The sequence below is a fragment of the Dama dama genome, chromosome 17 (assembly GCF_033118175.1).
Source record: "Dama dama isolate Ldn47 chromosome 17, ASM3311817v1, whole genome shotgun sequence".
In the NCBI taxonomy this organism is placed as follows: Eukaryota; Metazoa; Chordata; class Mammalia; order Artiodactyla; family Cervidae; genus Dama; species Dama dama.
In genome coordinates, this window is record NC_083697.1 from 28,783,056 (window position 1) to 28,803,691 (window position 20,636).

At 38.3% G+C, this 20,636-nt stretch overlaps 1 protein-coding gene across 3 annotated transcripts in view; it reads right to left on the reverse strand.

The window, feature by feature from the left end:
• The window catches only part of NFKB1 (nuclear factor kappa B subunit 1), a 122,069-nt gene that overhangs the window by 30,067 nt on the left and 71,366 nt on the right, over positions 1-20,636 (reverse strand). For 2 of the 3 annotated variants that reach the window (XM_061164321.1, XM_061164320.1), the window contains exons 6-11: positions 20,281-20,429; positions 8,352-8,515; positions 6,203-6,361; positions 4,755-4,859; positions 2,367-2,458; positions 498-636 (exon numbers count right to left, since the gene is read on the reverse strand). In XM_061164321.1, the coding sequence (XP_061020304.1) occupies positions 498-636; positions 2,367-2,458; positions 4,755-4,859; positions 6,203-6,361; positions 8,352-8,515; positions 20,281-20,429 (808 nt within the window). Of the gene's footprint in view, positions 1-497; positions 637-2,366; positions 2,459-4,754; positions 4,860-6,202; positions 6,362-8,351; positions 8,516-8,618; positions 8,677-20,280; positions 20,430-20,636 lie in introns of those variants that run through there. The other variant, XM_061164322.1, reaches the window with a different exon arrangement.

Consider the following 20,636-nt stretch of genomic DNA (forward strand, 5'->3'; position numbering starts at 1 on the left):
TTGGCATTATCCTATGTTTTCGTGGCTGTTTTACTTTTGGAATTACCAAAATAATAATCTGCATTATAACAATTTAAGGAGACTATTTTCTCTCCTTCTTGGTGCATCCTTTGTGAGGAACAGAGCGCTGCCTTACCATCTGTATGGCTCTGCACCGCACGGTGGCTGAGTCTTCTGCTCAACTGCGTGAGGCCAGCGGCTGATTCTCCTAGACAGCAAGCCTTATGTTTTCATCTCAACTGCCTGACCCCCGAGTTCTCCAATAAATGATAGACTCTCAAATTCAAAGAGAAATTTTAAATGCTCAACCTCATATAAAACTTGGTGGAAACATGACCCTAAAATCATATATTACTTCTTTCGTCTCTAAAAAGAAGTACCATGGACCCACGAACCAGTTACTAGGAAGCTGGTCAAACAGGGTGACTACCTTGACCTTTTCTCAACAGCCTGGCCTCTTGTTGGAACAAGCACAAGTGTTTAAACAACCGAGTTACCTTTGATTTCAGGATAGTAGAGGAAAGGTTTTGGTTCGCTAGTTTCCAAATCAGATTTCCTCCGAAGCTGGACGAACACAGAGGCTGGTTTTGTAATGTTGACATCCTTATACTTTGGAGTTTTGAAGACAATGGCAAACTGCAGGATACAAAGATCCAAATGTTGGAGTAGGACTACATTTCTTTTACAGCAGTGGTACTCATTAAATACATTCTTTATGCCCAATGCTTAGACACAGTGTATTAAAAAAAATATAACGCCCTAGAGAAAGTTACAACCTTGGAATTCTATACCCATATATTTTTATTCTATTGCCAACGTGAAATTGAAATATAAGATTATGCCAATGTACTGCAAATCCTCATTAGTTCACTCGTCTAAAGTTTCAAATGTCTTTCAGTGTAAATAACCATGTGAATAAGATACATTGCATACATCCACTTTCCCAAATTAGCCTTAAAAGCCTCCAAGATTATTTACTGCTATATCATAAAGATATAATGGAAAGAGAGAGAGGAGGATGGTTGGTACCACTGTGGGCCTCCTGGCCAGCCAACAACCACAGCAAAAAGCTAAACCCTTAAGGGAGAAACAGTGACAGGGTCAGCATACTGTGAGGGGAGGATGGCCAAGGCTCTAGACATACACAGGCCTCTGTAATGCCTCTAAGACAGCCTCCTTGGTGTCTGCTAGTATAAGAATAAGCAGATTTGGTTTTTTTTTTTTTTTTTTCATCCACAAAATTAATGTTTAATCTAACAGTTATGCACAGAACCTTCCAGAGTTTCTTTATGCTATGTAAACAGGAACACAGAATCTTTGTTATATACACTTTGTTTCATATCTGTCTTTTAAAAAGTTGTTGTATCTTTGAGATCTTTCCATGTTAGTCTGTATTCATTCTTTTTTAATAACTGTACAATATCCCCTCATGTTTACTTAACTGGCCACTAACTGATGGACATTTGGATTCTTTCCATTTTGTGTGTGTGTGTGTGAAAATTGTATTCCTCAATCACTCAGAGTAATTGTTAAGATGAGGATTCAGCATTTTCATCTCTTTGTCATATACTTAATTGTTCTTGGGAGATCTTGATTTATCATGATGATATCAGCCTCAACTAGAAGAATCCTCCTGTCAACACTTTTCATTAGAATACCCTTTTAACAGGTCTCCTCGTGTTACTCTGGGAGAATACCATTACAGACTAATTGTGTTTCCCCCAAAGTTGTATGGTGAAGCCCCCGTAGTGTGGCTGTATTTGGAGATAGGGCCTTTATGGAAATAAGTAAGGTTAAATGACATCATAAGGGTAAGGCCCTGATTGGATAGGATTAGTGGTCTTAAAAGAAGAGGCACCAAAAAAGGGAAAAATAAAAAGAAAAGACACCAGAGAGCGTCTTCTCTCTCTGCCATGTTAGGACATAACAAGAAGGTGGCTGTCTGCCAACTAGGGAGAGAGCCCTCGTCAGGAACCAACCCTGTCAGACCTTGATCTGGGACTTACAGGCTCCAGAACCATAAGCAAAAGACTGCTTTTCTTTTATTCACTCAGTCTATGATATTTTGTTATCAGTCTGAACAGACGAGTGAAATATGCAGCACATTTCTACTTAAGGGTTTGAGGGTCACTGGCTTGCATCTAGGTGATCACATACCTGACAGAGCTTTGCCCATAATTCTATGGTAGGTATCTTTTCTGGAACACTTCCAAGACACAATGCTCTTTGATGAAAGTTACATAAATATTTATCATTTTTTCTTTTTTATACTTGGAATCTAAGTACTGAATTTCAACAAGGCAGAAAACATAGTATCATCTTCCTTACCATCTACTTACTTATCATCCTTATCATCACCCACTTACTTGTCTATGAACATCCGTGGGGGAAAAATCTCCAAATCCTTCCCAAATTCCACCATTTTCCTCCTCTTCATAAAATCGAATCTGGATGTCATCTGTAAACAGTCATGTTCAGGTGTATAATTTCACACAGTATAATAACATTCATAAATGTGATGAAAAATAAAGTTGGTTCAAGAGTCCACCTACTATGTACTTAACCTTTTTTGAAAGTAATTCATATAAAATAGACTTCTGAATTACTTAAAATTTTTAGTAAAATTTTTTTGTTACCATAGTAATGGGCCCCAAGTTTCGTTTATAAGGACAGAATTCTAGATTTACCTATTTAATCTGAGTTTTCTCTTAGTCAATCTTTGAATAACTTCTCCATCCCTAAACCAGTTCACCCTCCAGGAACATGAAAGATAGTGAAGAATATCAGAATCCCAAAAGGTGGTTCACCTTGATACAGATTTATGTAACAAAATTTAAAGTTTACTATTTGGCAGACACTGTTCTAAGTTATTTTATATGCATATATTAACTGATTCCTTCTTCAACTCTGTGATGCAAGTGTACTATTAATATCCTCACGCTGCAGAAGAGCAACTGGAGTTTGCAGAGGTTAAGTAACTTATCTAAGGTTGAACAGTTAGTCAGGAGAGACCAGGATTTGAACACGGACACTGAAGGTTCAGACCCCAGGCTCTTAAACATCCTCCTATGCTACCTCTCTACAATGTTCTAGTAGTCCCTATTGAGAAACCGCTAAAATTACATGTTGGTCTAGTCCCTTTGGGTTAAATTAGAATGTCTTAATTTCACACTTCAGTCATGGATTCTACTCCTGCAGAAATATGACAATATAACTCAGGTTGGCATCTCCCTGGCTTCACTTCCTAATTCACAGGGAGGAGTACACTATTGACTTGCAAAAACTAAATGTATATTTCTATTTAAATAGAATTTTAGAAATATTAGGGTTGGGTAAGACATTCATAGGACTACCCTGGACCTAGTTATTCAGATTCTTTAAACTAGGTATCAAACTTCTCTTAATTAGCCATTTCAATGTAATGATGATGACTAAGAGTCACATTTACAAATAAAGGTACTTAGGTTGTGTTTACCCAGCGTTTATGTACACCCATGGATCCGGAAATGCACATTGCTTGGATAGAACTGGTTAAAAGAAAGCTGATGCCAGAATCTGCAAAGAAAGTGTAACCATTCTGGGGACAAAGATATACACCTTTACCTTAAAATCTGATCTCATTTTTTTCTGACTTTTTATCTGAGAGCATTCAGCCTCAAAGGAAAATTTTCTTTTTTTAAAGCCATAGTTCTTTAAATAGGAGCTACATTTCCAGTTAATCAGCTGCTTGCTCTGAAAATGCTCATCAGAGTAAGCAGCTAGGTAACTGCTTGTAGTGAGTGTATCTTTATTATGGTATACCTTTTATGGTTTTATTTTTATTTTTTTTTTTTGTTTTGTTTTTTATTTATTTATTTTTTTTATTAGTTGGAGGCCAATCACTTCACAACATTTCAGTGGGTTTTGTCATACATTGATATGAATCAGCCATGGATTTACACATATTCCCCATCCCGATCCCCCCTCCCACCTCCCTCAGGTTTTATTTTTAAAATGAGTAAAGCTTGAGAAAATAACAATCTCCTGCTTATCCTAACTTATCAATCTTGTGCTATATTTAGTGAGAGATAAATGCCAAGACCTTTTCTGAAAGTGAAAATTATGAGAGAAATATGCTCTGAGAATTTCCTTATAGCCCTTATCCTTTCTTTTTCTTAAATGACATCATAATGTCATGTGAAGATATCCAGAGAAACTCTCAGTGTTGCAACAAAGCACTGTAAGAGAAAAAAATTAACAATTTTACACTATGTAAAACATTTATCATGCGTGTGTGTGTAAGTGAAGCATAGGCTATTACTCATTTATTTAAAGTTCACATATCAAAGTTAAAAGCATAAAAACACTGAAATATCACTGATTACAATGATCACTATTTTCTTATTTCTCTTTACAAAGTGGGAGACCTGGGTTTGATCCCTGGGTTGGGAAGATCCCCTGGAGAAGGGAAAGGCCACCCATTCCAATATTCTGGCCTAGAGAATTCCATGGACTGAATAGTCCATGGGGTTGCAAGGAGTCGGACATGACTGAGCAACTTTGACTTTCACTTCACTTCTGTTGAAAATTTTAAATGAATTTAGTTGGGTTAAGAAATAACACGGACAACTTAATTTTGGAAGAGATGAAATGTATAAATTTTTAAAAGGAGTTCTACGCCAGAGGAGAGATGTTACTGGGCTCATTGCCAAAAAGTGACTCATAAACACACTCAGAATTACATTTCACATCTTGAGATCAGAGCATGTATTTACCTTTCTGAACCTTGTCACAGAGAAGATAAATCTCTTCCCCTCCAGTTACACATCCAGCTGTCCTGTCCATTCTTACTATTTTCAAGTTAGACGCATTGGGAGCTTCTGTTCACAGGAGAAAAACAACAAACATCATGATTTATCGTCAGCTTCACATGGAACCTTCTGTGAGGGACCTTAACCAAAGCATACTTAACCAAAAGAAAGTTCAAACAGATGCTTTCACTCATATTGCTATTACAAAAATATGGATAAAAAGTGCCTTCTGAAATCCTCAGAGCACTGCTTGGGCATGGCTCATTCATTATCCCCAAAATAGATGAGGCAGAAAGGAGCAGTATTCATTTCTCCCACGAACACAGTAAGAGACATTAATAGAGAAAGAGAAAGAACTTTTCTGATGTTTCAGGAAGTTCCAAGCTAAAGGATGTGTGGAATTTCAATTAGGTCAAGACTTCAACCCCAAACTTACATCCATGGTACTGATACACCATTTACAAGAGTCCTAGAAATTTAGGAAAAGTACAGGTTTCTGAAACTATTAATTTTTATTCTATAGAAAAGAAAAACGAAGATATTATATTTCCTTTTCCCAAACTAAATTAGAATTCTGTGTGGTTAAGAGGTAAAGTTTTGTGTGGTAATAGTATAAAAGCTTCCTTTTTTTTGTTGTTCTAACAGCTGCATTTTAAAGTGATCTTTGGTATAGGAGCCTAAAACATTTTATAAAGCTTTCACTTCCCTTTAAACCTGTTTAAATTAGAGAAATCAGTTAGCTGTTGTACTTGGGGCATGGAGTTTTCTACTTAGACTAAACTCTATGACCTTTTAGTGAGCTTAAATACTGCCCTTACAGACAGTTTGGAAATATCTATCTGTTTAATAAAGCCCATGCATACCAAATAAGAAATCTGCATGGTAAATGCCAAAGACCACTGTAAAACTCTTCTCAAAAACTCCAGGAACTACAGATGGAAATAGAATTTTGAAGCCACAAAATATCAAAGTATCTGTACTGCTCATTTAGTTAACCTGAAGTTCCTAAATGGATAAAGCTGTAACATGCAAGAGTGAAAATGGGTAAGTATAAGAGTTATCTTTTATTAACTTCTCTTCAGAGCCCCAACTATTTTTCCCATCTAAGAGCACCAGCAATATAGCCTCATAGCAAAGAATGCATAAATAATAAGAAATTTGGCATTGCATGTAAAAGGCTGTAACAAACACGAGGAAGGAGATTTATTGAGCGCCTCACCATATTTCACTTTTAATCTTGACATCAACTTTTTAAGCTAGACTTCAGTATTCTTATTTTGCAGATGATAAACATGAGGCTCCAAGGGATTAAGTTACTTTCCCCAGGAAGCAGAGCTAGTCAGTAACTGCCAGGGTGGGGATGGAAGCCTGGTCCTGACTTTGCAGCAAGCTGCCGCAGGTCAAGTACTCACTGCTGTCGTAGATGGCGTCCGACACCACGGGTTCCAGGCGCCGCGTGAAGCTGCCGGTACTGTCTGGAAGGAAAGCTGTAAACATGAGCCGTACCACGCTGAGGTCCATCTCCTTCGTCTGCTGAAGAGCTGCCTGGCGGATGATTTCTTTTTCCCGATCTAGGACCAGACAACACAGGGTGTTCATGTCCAGGGAAAGGTGAATCTATGAACATTTTAGATCAAGTGCTTTTATAAAGCCCCAATTAAGCACATCAACTTAAACTAAAAGTCATTTTTCTCTTTTGAAATTCTTCATATTGCTAATAAAATTTTAAGAATTATCTACATCATCCCAACATAAAGGCATCAGAAGAAGGCCTGCATTGTTTTTGGATCACAGTGAAAACTATCCTGTATGTGACAAATGGCCTCATTCCTTTCCTATCATCCCCTGACCTCTCCCAAGACACAAAGGGTGTGATGGAAATGGAAGGGAGTAGCTGACTGTGCCTCGGTTGTGTTGAGGAACGTGAAAATTAAATATTCCAGCAGTGATAAATATATATACACTATCATGTGTAAAACAGAGAGTGGGACGTCGCTAAATAACACAGGGAGCCCAGTCTGGTACTCTGTGACAATCTAGAGGGGTGAGGGTGGAGGCAGGGGAGGAGACAGGCTTAGGAGGAAGGGGATATGTATGTAATGATTTGCACTGGTGTATGGCAGAAACCAACACAAAATTGTAAAGCAATTTTCCACCAATTAAAAAATAAATTAAAAAAATTTTTAAGGAAATTAAATATCCCCGAAGCTCTATTCATCCCATAGCGCCCAGCACAGTACCTGGCACATAGCAAGCAGGAACTCAAAAACTGCAGTTAAGGAGCCAAATAACTCACTGCATTTGGCTCCTGTCCCTGTGACGGAGCTTTCTTATTGATGGATGTGACTGGACTTAACTTATAAAATCATAAGAGGTGATCATTCAAGTGAAGAGTATTACAAAAGAGGTACAGTTGAAGTGATACAAAACCTCAAAGGAGGGGAGAATCCAGAGGCTTTGGAGCAGAAGAGACATTGCCCTGAATCTTGAAAGGATGGTAGAACCTGAACTCAGGAAGAGAATGAATAAAAACATCCCAGGAAGAGAAAGGATGTGCCAAGGAGAGGAAGAGAGAAATCATGGTGCTTGTATGGAGCAGCTCAGTTTGACAAGAAGGGGTGTTGTGGGAGACAGTTGGAAATGCAGACTGGGGCCAGCTCTCGGGATGCCTAAAATGCCAGGGTCTGGAATTTGGATTTTGTAGGCAACAGGGAGACCTTGAATAGTGGTGATGTGCAGGCTGTAGTGAGATCCGTCTGGTCAGAGGACATAAACCAGATTAGAAGTAGCGAGGGGCAGAGACAGCAACAAAAAATCGGCATGAGGAATGGAACCCCACAGAGCAGAGAAGAGCTGGATCACAAACTGGATGGAGAGGCAGCAAAGGTGAGAAGGGGGCCTCAGAGATGACGTGAAGGTTTCGAGGATGAATATCAGAAGATAGAACATGTTTATGGGAAAATGATGACTGCTTTTGGAGCACCTGAATGTGAACTGGTGGCAGGACGGCTAGACGAAAGGACAACACAGAAAAGCAAAAATGGCACATGTCATGGGACAAACATTGGGGTTGAAAGAAAAAACACAAGGCAGGAAAATATATCATAGCATTTTTTTATGATAAAGAGGATAGCTGAATAATGTGCCTGAGAGCCCAAAGAAAGGAAGATTCCTTGTGATAAGGTGAGCTGGAGGAGTTATAACAAAGGAGGTGTTCTTCGAATCTTGAATTCTGAACTGGTTTTGACAGGTTGAAGAGGGAAGCGTGGTATTTTAGGTAGAGGTAGGAGTGCATCAGTGTTTGAGGGGGTGATGGGAAGAGGTGGGGACCAGGTGGAACCTGAGATAAAGCTGGAAAGGGGGCTGGAGTCAGGCTTCGTATGCTCGGCTATGGCAGTACAGAGGTTGTTCTAGCAGTAGCAAGATGCCATCAGAGGCTTCTGAGCGGTTTCAGGGCGGGAGCAGCCTGGGGCACAGACTGAGGGTGAGATGAGCTCCAGGTCTAGCACAGGGGAAGGAGAAGCAGAGCGCTCACAGAACCGCGGCTGGAGGGACACTCACCTGTGAGCTGCCGGTCTCCTCCACCTTCTGCCTGCAGATAGGCAAGATCAGGATGCACCAGAAGGCCGGGATTGTAGCCCCTTATACAGGCATCTGTCATTCGTGCTTCCAGTGTTTCAAATACTTTTTTCTTTGTCACATGAAGTATACCCAGGTTTGCAAAGCTGGAGGAAAAACAGTAACGGCAACAACAACCAAAAGTTAGGCAGACAGAGACTAGAGTCCTGTTTTACTCTAACAAAGAGGATGGAGAAAACACGCACAGACCCTCAGTCACACTGCTATCACCAGCTGCACGTCAGGTCAGGCTGGGCTTTGCCACCAAATCAGTCTGTGGTGAACTCAGAAAAATCTTCTGGTTTTCAAAGCTTATTAGACTTGCAAATTATGATTCAGGGACTGGGGTATACATACCTTAATAAGAAAGTTTCACCTAAACTCATTTTAAAGTATTTTCTAGGAGAGTTGTATAAAAGGAAATTTTAATTCCAGATATACTAACTTAACAAACTTTTAAAAAATAATACATGAAATGCTATATTTGGAAGATTATTTTTTCCTTGTGGATCGTCCTTGGGCCTTGATGGGATTTAAAGTCTACCTAGAACCCCATCTCCTCCTGGGCTCTCTCTAAGGTTGGAATTATTTATGATCACTAGAATGTCTACTCTCCACATGCACTAAGTCTTCAGGTTTACCTTTAATCGGGGAAGGAGAACCTTTTATATGGCAAAGGCTACATATCTATAGAACAAAATATGCTCATTAAAGCAATTCAAGGAATTTTTAAGAAAATATATGAAGAGCTCCAGCAATTCACTTTTTAAAATAAAGTACATGAAACAAAGAAGTGTGTTCAATATATCTAATATAACAAATAGGCAAAAAAAAAAAAAAAAAGGTATACCAAGAAGACTCATTCAAATTCAACAAATATTTATTTTGCTCCGTAGTGCCAGGGAGTGTCCTGGGTGCTTCTGTCAACAGTAAAGGAATCCCTAACTTCACAGAGTTCATATGCTACTATAACAACAGGGAGAAAACAAGTGCAACAACAGAGAGAAAGGAAACAAGTCAGTCATAATTTAAAAGGTAAAAAGTGTTACCAAGAAAAACAAAGGAATGGGAAACGGGAAGGGCAGAAGTAGAAGGCCTGACACTTAAAAATTTGGAGGCAGGACATGCCTGGTGGTCAGAACCCTTTGAGTTCCCAGTGCACGGGCTCAGGTTCTATCCCTAGTCGGGGAACTAGATCCCACATGCCTAACTAAGAGTTCACATGCTGCGACTAAGACCGGACACAGCAAAACAGATATTTCTAAAAATAAAATAAATTTCTAAAAATTATAAAATATTTTTTTAGATAGAGAGAGGCCAGCAAGGGCCTCACTGAAAAGATGTCAACTGAGCCAAGACTTGGAAGGAAATGAGGGGTTGGGACGTGGATATGTACAAAAAGCATGTCTAAGATGGAAGGAACAGCAAGTGCAGAGACCCTGAAGTAGGACCATGGCTGGTGTCCACAAGACAACAATGGCAAGGAGGCCACTGTGGTTGGAGTGAGATAAGCGAGCAGTCATCAGCATGTGCAGCTGTATGTAAATTCAGAGAAATAAGCAGGGCACAGATCTTTTAAAGTCTTGTAAGCTTCTGTAAGGACCCTTCTTTTTCTCTGGCTTTTACTTGGAAGGGAAAAAAAATATTAGTAGAGGAAAGACAGAAATATTATGACAACTGGATCAAATGAAATAAAGAATAAGATAATGTTGGAAGGCCAGATAAACTAGACAAAGAAAATACATGAGGTAAAGGCAGAATGAGATGAGCACTCAGACAGAGGCTCAGAGATGAAATGAGACGGGGATCCACACAGTGATGAAAAAATGTAGGACAGCTGAGACACACAGCGAGAAGAAAATACAAAATATAACCTCCTGGAGAGCAGAGAGATCTGGTGCCAAGAACAGTGCTTGACACTGGGTGTTTAAAAAATGTCTGTTGGATGAGTAAATGCAGGAATTTATCCAGCACAGAAAAATATGCACTATGGCAAAATGATAAGTGTGGAGAAACAGTCGGATTTTCAGAAAGAGCACCTCCATATTCTGGCCTGTTGGTCCTTACTACTATACAGGACATCTGTAACTATGGGAAAACAAGGTAACAGCATTGACAAAATGGTGTCGCACTTCACACTTCACCATCCATAAAGGGCTTTTCATGTATATTACCTAATTTAACCCCTGTGAAAAAGACATCATCATTATCACATGACGTGTTCGTCACTCAGTCGTGTCCGACTATTTGCAACCCCATGGACTGTAGCCCGCGAGGCTCCTCTGTCCATGGAATTTTCTAGGCAAGAATCCTGGAGTGGGTTGCCATTTCCTTCTCCAGGATTATCACATGAATAATGGATTTACTCTGGGAATAAATGAAACAATACAGAAGTCCGTCTTCTGCTTTAGGTAACAGTAGATCAACGAAGACCATGTAAGCTTCTCACTTTAAACAACAAAAAGCAGTTTTCATACCCTGGACAATAGATGGCTTAGGACAGTGAACCTAGAGGAAAGGAAGACAAACACGGTGAGTCTTAAAATTATGCTTCACTGATATCGAGAGAGAGCTTCCTGGCCGCAGCGTAGGGAGGGGCAGCTGAAACACAGCCTGCTGCTCTCCTGAGTTGAGGGGACAGAGGAGACCGACAAGGACAGAATTCACGGGCAGACGCCAGTGAGGACAGTCCCACAGAGGGACACTCGGAGCGTGAGTGCGGGGAGATGACCCACGGCTGGGAAAAGAACCAGCAGAAGCACGGATAAAGCTGCTTCTGGAGCACACACGGGGCTAGAGTAGTGCAAGAAATCTTGTGAAACATGAAGGATTCGAGTGGACACTTAGAAAGACACTGCCTTAGTAATGGTTTCAAGTTAACCCGAGATTAAAGTCTGCTCTGGTCTCCCTAAAAAAGCTTAAAAGTCAGTCCAGAAAAGGCCAAACTAGTCTCAAATTTAACTTTATCCCAATGCTCAAAAATATTTGTAATATTCCCCCAAAAGCCTGTAATGATGGAAATTACAATGTTTGGGAAGAAAAACACACTAGATGAAATTAAGAACAAATTAGACACTGTAGACAAAATAAGTGAACTTGAGGACACAGTAATAGAACTATCTGAAATGAAACAGAGAAAAGTGAAAAAGAAAAAGAACAGATCATTCATGAGCTGTGGCACAATTTTAAATGCCCAAATATACTGATACATGAGATTAATGTTCTAGAAGAGAAAAAAAGGAGTGTATGGAAAAAGTATTTAAAAAATAATGGCTGAAAAGTTTTAAAATTCAATAAAAACAGAAACTCAGAGACTCAAGAATCTCAATAAATCACAAAGAACAAGAAACATGAAAAATATGACACTAAAGCTTAACATAATCAAATTGCTGAAAACTAGCAATGAAGAAAAAAAGTAAAAAGCTGACAGAAAACACTTGACACATTATGTACAGAGGAATAAAGACGTAAGAATGACGGGACACTCTTTTTGGAAACAATGAAAGCCAGAAGACAATGAAGCAGTGTATTTTAAGGACATGCAAGAACACCCTATGATTCTACACTCCTCAAAAATATCTTTGAAAAACAAAGACAAAATAAAGACTGTAAGATGTACAAATTGAAAGAATTTAGCAGTGCACCAGTAGTTAAAAAAAAAATTGAAAGAAACTAATACATGGTTAAGTATAAAATATTTTTTTCCTTATTTAAAAATTTCTTTAAAAGGTAACTGATAATTTAAAGCAAAAATTAAAAAAAAACTATATGGTGAGATTTATATTAATAACATATGCAGATATAAAATATATGACATAATAGCTAGAAGGCCAAAGGAGGGAAAATGAGAGTATACTGTTAACATGCTCTAAGTAAAGAGGAATAGTGCTATTTGAAGGTAGACTAGGTTAAGTTAAAGATGTACAGTATAAACGTAAAAAGATTGCTAAAAAATACAAAGAGGTATAAACCTAAAAGGAGATAAATGAAATAACAAATAATCAAGTAATCTAAGAGGCAGAAAAAGAGGAAAAGAGGAACAAAGAAAAGATGTGACAAGCAGAAAACAAACAGCAAGATGGTAGATTTAAACACAGCCATATCAATAATCATATAAAAATAAAAATCACTTAACACCCACTAAAAGAGAGTGTCAGACTGAATAAAAAGATCCAACTATATGTAGTACAAATTTATTTTTAATATAAAGACACAAAAACACTAAACTAAGCAGATGGGAAAACGTTTTAAGCTAACATTATTTAAAAGAAAGCTGAAGTAACTATGTTAGTCTCAGTCAAGGTAGATTTCAGAGCAAAGAATATTACCAGGAATAAAAAAGGTCATTTCATAATGATAAAGGGATCAATTCATAAGAGGACATAAGAATCCTAAACATTAATGCATCAAATAAAAGAGCTTCACAACATAAGAAGCACCATCTTAAAGAACTGAAAAGAGAAATAGATGCATCTATGAATATAGTCAGAGATTTCAATACTCTTAATAATTGATAGAACAGTAGAGAGAAAATTAATAAGGAGACAAAAGCCTTGCACAAACAACCTCAATGATATTTACAGAACATGCATTCAATTTGATCATGCTAAACACTCTTTTTAAGTGCACAAGGAACACATATACCAAGAGAGACCATATTCCATCCATAAAACAAGCTTCAACACATTCAAAAGGAGTCAACACATACCAAATACTTCCTTACCACAGTGGAACTCAATCAGATATCAATAACCAAGTTACCTAGGTAAGAATGTATTTAAGTCAAGACTGGCCACGTAACAATTAATCGTTGAAGGTAAGTGATGGGTACAATGAAGGCTCATCATGCTAGTCTTTCTACTTTTGTATATGTTTGAAAATTTCTATAATAAAATGCAAAACAAAAATGAGAGCAGACATTATTATTACTAGCACATGAAACAGGAAAAACTGAGAGGATCATAAAAGTTAACAAATGAGAACACAAAAGGGTACAGTCACTTTGGAAAGCAACTCGGCAGTTTCTTACCAAGATGAATGAACTCATAGCACAAGTCCCTACAATTCCATTCCTCAGTATTTACCCAAGCCAAGAAAAATTACAACTATGTTCACAAAAAAGGTGGCTTTGTTCTGAAAAACTAGAAACAAACCAAATATTCTTCAACAGGTAAACAAACTGATACACCAACACAATGCAACAATGTAACATTACCTAATAATTACAAAGAATAAACTCCTGTTTCCACAGCAACCCAGAGGAACCTGAAATACATTATGCTATGTGAAATAAGCCAGATTCAAAAAGGCTACACACCGTATTATTGCATTTGAGTGTCATCATGGAAAAGGCAAAACTACAGGGGTAGCAAACAGACCAGAGGTTGCCAGAGCCTAGAGTTGGAGGAGAATTGAACTCTAAAAGGTCACACAGGGATTTTCAGGAGGTGTGGAACTATTCTCTACCTTGACTGTGATTATACTAGTATTTATCAAAATTAGAACTGTACACTTTAAAAAGTGAATGTTACAATATTTAATTTCAAAAATTTAACAAAGAAAAGTTATCACTGTTAATTGGACTGGAACTACAATCTTGCTTCTTAGTCAAAATGCCATACATAATTGGCTTTCAAAGTGTACTCTCTAGACCAGCACCATTACCTGAGAATTTATTAAAATGCATATTCTTGGGCCTTATCCCAAGCCTACTGAATCAGAAACTCTGAGGGGTGAGGCTCAGCCATCCATGTTTCAGCAAATCCTCTAGGTGATTCTGATGGCCCCTAGAGTTTATGAACCACTGCCCTGCATGATGACCAGGCAATGAGATCAGAATCTCTGGACACGGGGCTTGGCATAAGTATTTTTGCAAAGTGATCAAAGGTGACTTTATTCAGCACGCAAGTTTGAAATCTGCACTATGCCAGACGTTTCCATCATTATAATCATCTGGGAACTGCCTCTGCCCTCTGGCTAGGATCAAATCCCCAAGTCCTTGCACTGGGATTCTAAAGTAGCTCCTCCATCTGGCCTTTCTTCCTCTAAAATATTGACATCACAGCAGGCCAGAGACTTAAAAGCAGCCCAACTCAACTCACAATACACACCCAAGTTTGGAAATTGGATACTACCAATATCAGTCCAGATCTTGTCCATTTTCTTCAAATAGCTCCTTTTCTGTGTATTAAGGTTGAACCATATGAAACAGCCAACAGTCAACTGTTTCTGGATCTACAAAAACAGCAGTTTAATGTCGTCTGCCTTACTTTGCCTCATTTCTCTTCTGCATTTTATATCTATGTATCCACTTTGAGAGCTTGCCATTGATATATGCTGGAAATATTAGTTAAAAAAGAAAAAGGAAAAAACTTCACATCGCTCTAAATCAGGGCTGCCAGGAAGCAAGCAGAGGGTGTGGTGATTATTGGTGAGGAAGGTGGTTTAAAGCAAAGTCAAGTAATAGTTTCCATTGAATGCATATTTCAGAGAACTAAAATGTTGTTGAAACAAACTGCTGATATTTAGGATTGAAAATAAAACACCAAACTAAGATTATTTTTATGAGGACACACTAAGGGCTGACTAAAGGAGTAGGAAATATTGACAAAAAGTCAAAATTAAAGTTAGTTTAAAAAGTTACAAGGACTCACCCCTCCACATTAAAGCAATCAAACTTATAATCATGACTTAGTTATCTAAAACATGAATATTTTAATATAGGTAACAAAATACCTTTGAACACAGAAATTAAATTTTATTGAGAACTCAGGTTGAGAGTTAAGAGAAACACTCCAAGGAAGGGTCATTCTTTTGGCTTTGATAATTTGGTTTTGGTAATAAAGGTTATTTATCTTTCCAGGGTCATTTTCCATATGTCTTTTTGATTATGTTGGATTGATGCTCTGCTTATGAATCTATCCTCTTAACCTAAACTGTTCCACTGGAAACAGCTTATCAGGGTTCCTTTTCTAGTATTGACAAGTCTGAGGAGTAACTCTGGCTATCTTCCTAAATTTCTCTATGTGCTATTCCTACCTACAAGTTAGAACTAAATAAGAATAATCGATGACATCCTTTAAGTACACATGTGCAAGTCAGCTCATGTTATTTCATAATACTACCTAATGTTAGTTCAGTATACAATTTGGATGTCAAGGGCCTGGAGGTAGATTCTGTGGCCTAACTCTCAGACTGCATAAGAGAAGAAATTAATGTCCCCAAGAGGTCATGCGTATTACCCCTAGTCTTGCAGTTGAAGGTGACAGAATTGGAAACAGAACTCTGGTTTCCAGACCACTAGCATGAGACTCTTTCTACTAAAATGTGGTATTAGAAACTTAACAAGAAATAAGCGAGACAAATGAATAATGAAGGAAATACTGTACTTTGGGAAACACTCTAGGCAAAAGTTGCTCTGTTAAAAGTCAAATTATGAAAGGAGTATCAAGGTTTCACAGCACTCTGAACAGGAGAGGCTACGGAATCTACATGGAACATGGAACAATGGACTGTTTCAAAATTGGGAAAGGAGTACGTCAAGGCTGTATATTGTCACCCTGCTCATTTAACTTATATGTGGAGTACATCACTAGAAATGCTGGGCTGGATGAAGCACAATCAAGATTGCCAGAAGAAATGTCAATAACTTCAGATATGCAGATGACACCACCCTTTAGGCAGAAAACGAAGAGGAACTAAAGAGCCTCTTGATGAAGGTGAAAGAGGAGACTGAAAAAATTGGCTTAAAAGTCAACATTCAAAAAACTAAGATCATGGTATCTGGTCCCATCACTTCATGACAAATAGATGGGGAAACAATGAAAACAGTGACAGACTTTATTTTCTTGGGCTTCAAAATCACTGCAGATGGCAGCTACAGTCATGAAATCAAAAAACGCTTGGTCCTTGGAAGAAAAGCTACAACAAACCCAGACAGTGTATTAAAAAGCAGAGACATTACCTTGCCTACAAAGGTCTGTATAGTCAAAGCTATGGTTTTTCCAGTAGTCATGTATGGATGTAAGAGTTGGACCATAAAGAAGGCTGAGAGCCAAAGAATTGATGGTTTTGAATTGTGGTGCTGGAGAAAGACTCTTGAGAGTCTGTTGGACTGCAAGGAGATCAAATCAGTCAATCCTAAAGGAAATCAACTTTGAATAATCATTGGAAGGACTGATGCTGAAGCTGAAGCTCCAATACTTTGGCCACCTGATGTGAAGAGCTGACTCATTGAAAAAGACCCTGATGCTGGGAAAGATTGAAGGCAGCAGAAGGGGACGACAGAGGATGTGGTGGTTGGATAGCATCACCGACTCAATGGACATGAGTTTGAGTAAACTCCAGAAATTCATGATGGACAGGGAGGCCTAGCGTGTTGCGCTCCATGGGGTTGCAAAGGGTCGGATACAACTGAGAGACTGACCACCACCACCACCCGAACCTAACATGACTCTCACGGCATCCTCTTGATTACAATTTTTTAATTTACTTTTTTTTTAATTGAAGGATGACTGCTTTACAGAATTTTGTTGCTTTCTGTCAAACATCAACAAGTATCAGCCGTAGGTATACATATGTCCCCTCCCTTTTGGACCTCCCTCCCACCTCCCTATCCCATCCCTCCAGATTGTTACAGAGCCCCTGTCTGAGTCAGAAGGAGAAAGATAAACACCGTATACTAATGCATATATATGGAATCTAGAAAGATGACACTGATGGATTTATTTTCAGGGCAGCAATGGAGAAATAGCCATAGAGAACAGACTTATGTACACAGGGGGAGGGGAGGAGACAGAGGGTGGGCTGTATGGAGACAGCAACATGGAAACTTACAATACCATATGTAAAACAGAGAGCCAATGGGAATTTGCTCGTGATTACATTTTTAGTAAAACTGCACAGTATTAAAAAAAAAAATCCCACGGGGCTACGACCAGACATCTTTATGACCATGTTTATAAGTTCAGATGCTCAAACTGTTTGTTGAATGAATTCTTCCAACTACTGAACCCACTATGCCAGCACTAAGAGAGTAAGTAACGCATTTCCTCACTTTCCTTGGAGACAGGGAATTTACTTTGACTCTTGCTGTAGGCCCCAAATTAAATAAGTATTAGTTCCTTCTAAAATCCTCAAAGACTACTAAGGCAAATCACAGAAACACCAAATTACAGACAACATACTGGAATATTTATAATAACAAACATTATTAGTAGGGAACTTCATCTATAATTTCCTCTGAAGCATATGATTATCACACAGATTAAACAGGACCAAAGAAAATAAATACTTCAAACTGACAGTAGCCTATTGGAGTAAATTTGCAGAGATGCTAAGTGACCGATTTGTCTGAAACTCTGACATTTACCCTGCGTTTCAAAGCTCTCCAGAGGTCAGTCAGGAACTGTTAGGGTATTCCAAAACAGACCATGAACCAACTGTGACACACGACAGGAAACAGACCAGTCTTTTAAAAGGATGTTGAAACAAGTTCATTTAAAGCACAGCTGAATTTTTCAAATCAATTTAGGCTTCTTCCTCCAATCTAGAGTCTTTTTTTCCCCTGACATCAAAAGATTCAGATTTTAGTGACTTAAAAGAAAGCTCTCTCTCTAGGTTTTTCACACTTGAAAATTTTAACAGTCAAACAAAGAAATACCCAGGAACATGAAAGCTCAACCTCCCCAATAACCACCAACTTGAAACCTGATCGGAATTCAAAGCCTGAAATGTTACCATCAGCTTAATTACAGTTCATTTAAACAATTCTTTTCTTTTGAGTGAATAGTTGAGATTAAATGGGATTTTATCATAAACTATTTAAACCAGTATTAGGAAGCCCTAAAAGATATTCCTGAAAATTAGACAAATTTAATTGAAAACTTCTTTTGAAATGAATTTATTTCTGTAATACTTCATTCATTAAAAAATGGCTTGTTTAGGGGCTTCCCTAAGTGGCTCAGTGGTAAATAATCTGCCTGCCAATGCAGGAGACATAGTTTTAATATATGGTATGGAAAGATCCCACCAGAAAATTTTTTTAAAAAAGAAAAAAAAATGGCTTGTTTTATCTGTCTGACCAAGCTTAAGTGAATATGTCACTTTGTGTTTACATTTCAAGTCTACTGAAAGCCAAAACAAATTTGTAATCCTTGGTTGTGCACACTTTTCCAAAAAATTGAAGTATGGTTGCAATATTATATGTTACAGATCTATAATATAGTGATTAAAATTTTTTTAAGGTTGTGTGTGTGTTGTATGTTAGTTGCTCAGTCATGTCTGACTCTATGTGACCCCATGGACTGTAGCCCACCAGGCTCCTCTGTCTGTGGGATTCTGCAGGCAAGAATATTGGAGTGGATTGCCATGCCCTCCTCCAAGGGATCTTCCCAACCCAGGGACTGAACCCAGGTCTCCCACATTGCAGATGGACTTTTTACCATCTGAGCCTTAAGGGAAGACCTTACTTATAGTTATTATAAAATACTGGCTATGTTCCCCATGTTTTACAACATATCCTTGCAGCTTATTTTATACCTAGTAGTTTGTACCCTACCCCTATCTTGTCCCTCCCTCTCATCTTCTCTCTCCCCACTGATAACCACTAGTTTGTTCTCTATAACTGTGAGTCTGTTTATTTTTGTCATACTTACTAGTTTATTTTATTTTTTAGATTCCACATATGAGTGATATCATATAGTATTTGTCTTTCATTGTCTGACTCACTTCACTTAGCATAATACCTTCCAGGTCTATCCATGTTGCTGCAAATGGTAAAAGTTCATCCTTTTTTATGGTTGGGTAGCATTCCATTGCGTGTGCATGTGTGTGTACACAGCACATCTTCTTAATCCATTCATCTGTTGATGGACAGCTAGATTGTTTCCATATCTTGGTAATTACAAATAATGCTGCCATGAACCCTGGGATACATGTTTCTTTTTGAATTAGTGTTTTTGTTTTTATATAACCCAGGAGTGGAATTGCTGGGTCATATGGCAGTTCTGGTTTTAGTTTTTTTATAAACTCCCATACTGTTTTTCACAGTGACTGTACCAACTTACATTCTCACCAGGAGTGTTTGAGAGTTCCCTTTTTCCCACATCCTCACCAGTATTTGTTTTTGTATTCTTTTTGATGATAGCCATTCTGATAGGTATAAGTAGTACTTCATTGTGGTTCTGATTTGCATTTCCCTGATAATTAGCCAGATCAAGAATCTTTTCACACACTTGTTGGCCATTTGCATGTCTTCTTTGGAGAACTATCAGGTCTTCTGCCCTTCTTTTCAATCAGATTGTTTGCTTTTTTTCATGTTGAGTTAAATGAATTGTTTGTAGAGTTTGGAAATTAAGTTCTTTTGTGTCATATCATTTCTGTGCATACTTTCTAAGCAGCACAGAACTGAAATAAAACCCACTGTATGAACAAAATGTTCACAGTGCAAATCTATAGTCAATAGTTTATTAAACGAATCATCAAGGGTATGATTTCTGCTATAGCTAGTTTTCTTCTAATTTGTCCATATCTTTATTTCTAGAAGGAAAATACTGCTAAAAGTGGCACAAATGCCTCATAGGTCAACTGACTGTATAATTTATCATCCAATCTGGGCTACTTTTGAGAATGAAAAAGGGTGCTATAAATAATTAGGCCAAGACAACAGGTATAAAGTGGATTGTCTCAGGGAAGTCTCAGGCAAGTGGGCAGCTTACTCCTTGAGTGCAAGTGACAGCTCAAAATTTCATATTCTAAGACTCTCTGAGGGTCTTGGCAAGACCCCTAATGAAAAGGCCCTGTCCAGTCAAAGTCCCCAGGTGCCATGTTCGATCTGCCCCTCCCTTCCGCAACAACACACACCCTCACTTACCCGACCACCATGTCCTTGGGTCCGGCCGTCACCGTGCAGATGCCGTCCTCACAGTGTTTTCCCACCAGGCTGTGTGCATGCAGGTGGATGTTTTTTCCATTTGTGACCAACTGAACAATAACCTTTGCAGGTCCCACATAGTTGCAGATCTATATAAGAAGCACATTTCAAAGTTAGCATATCTGACTATATCACAACATGGGAAAACGCTTAAGACAAGCTAGTAAGTAGAAAAAGTATGATATCAAATTAGGCCTATCTGTACGTATATTACAGCCACAGCTTGGTTGTGAAAAAATATGTGATGAACAAATGATTGGATGGGAATAAAACACTAGTGGTATTTGTTTCGGGTG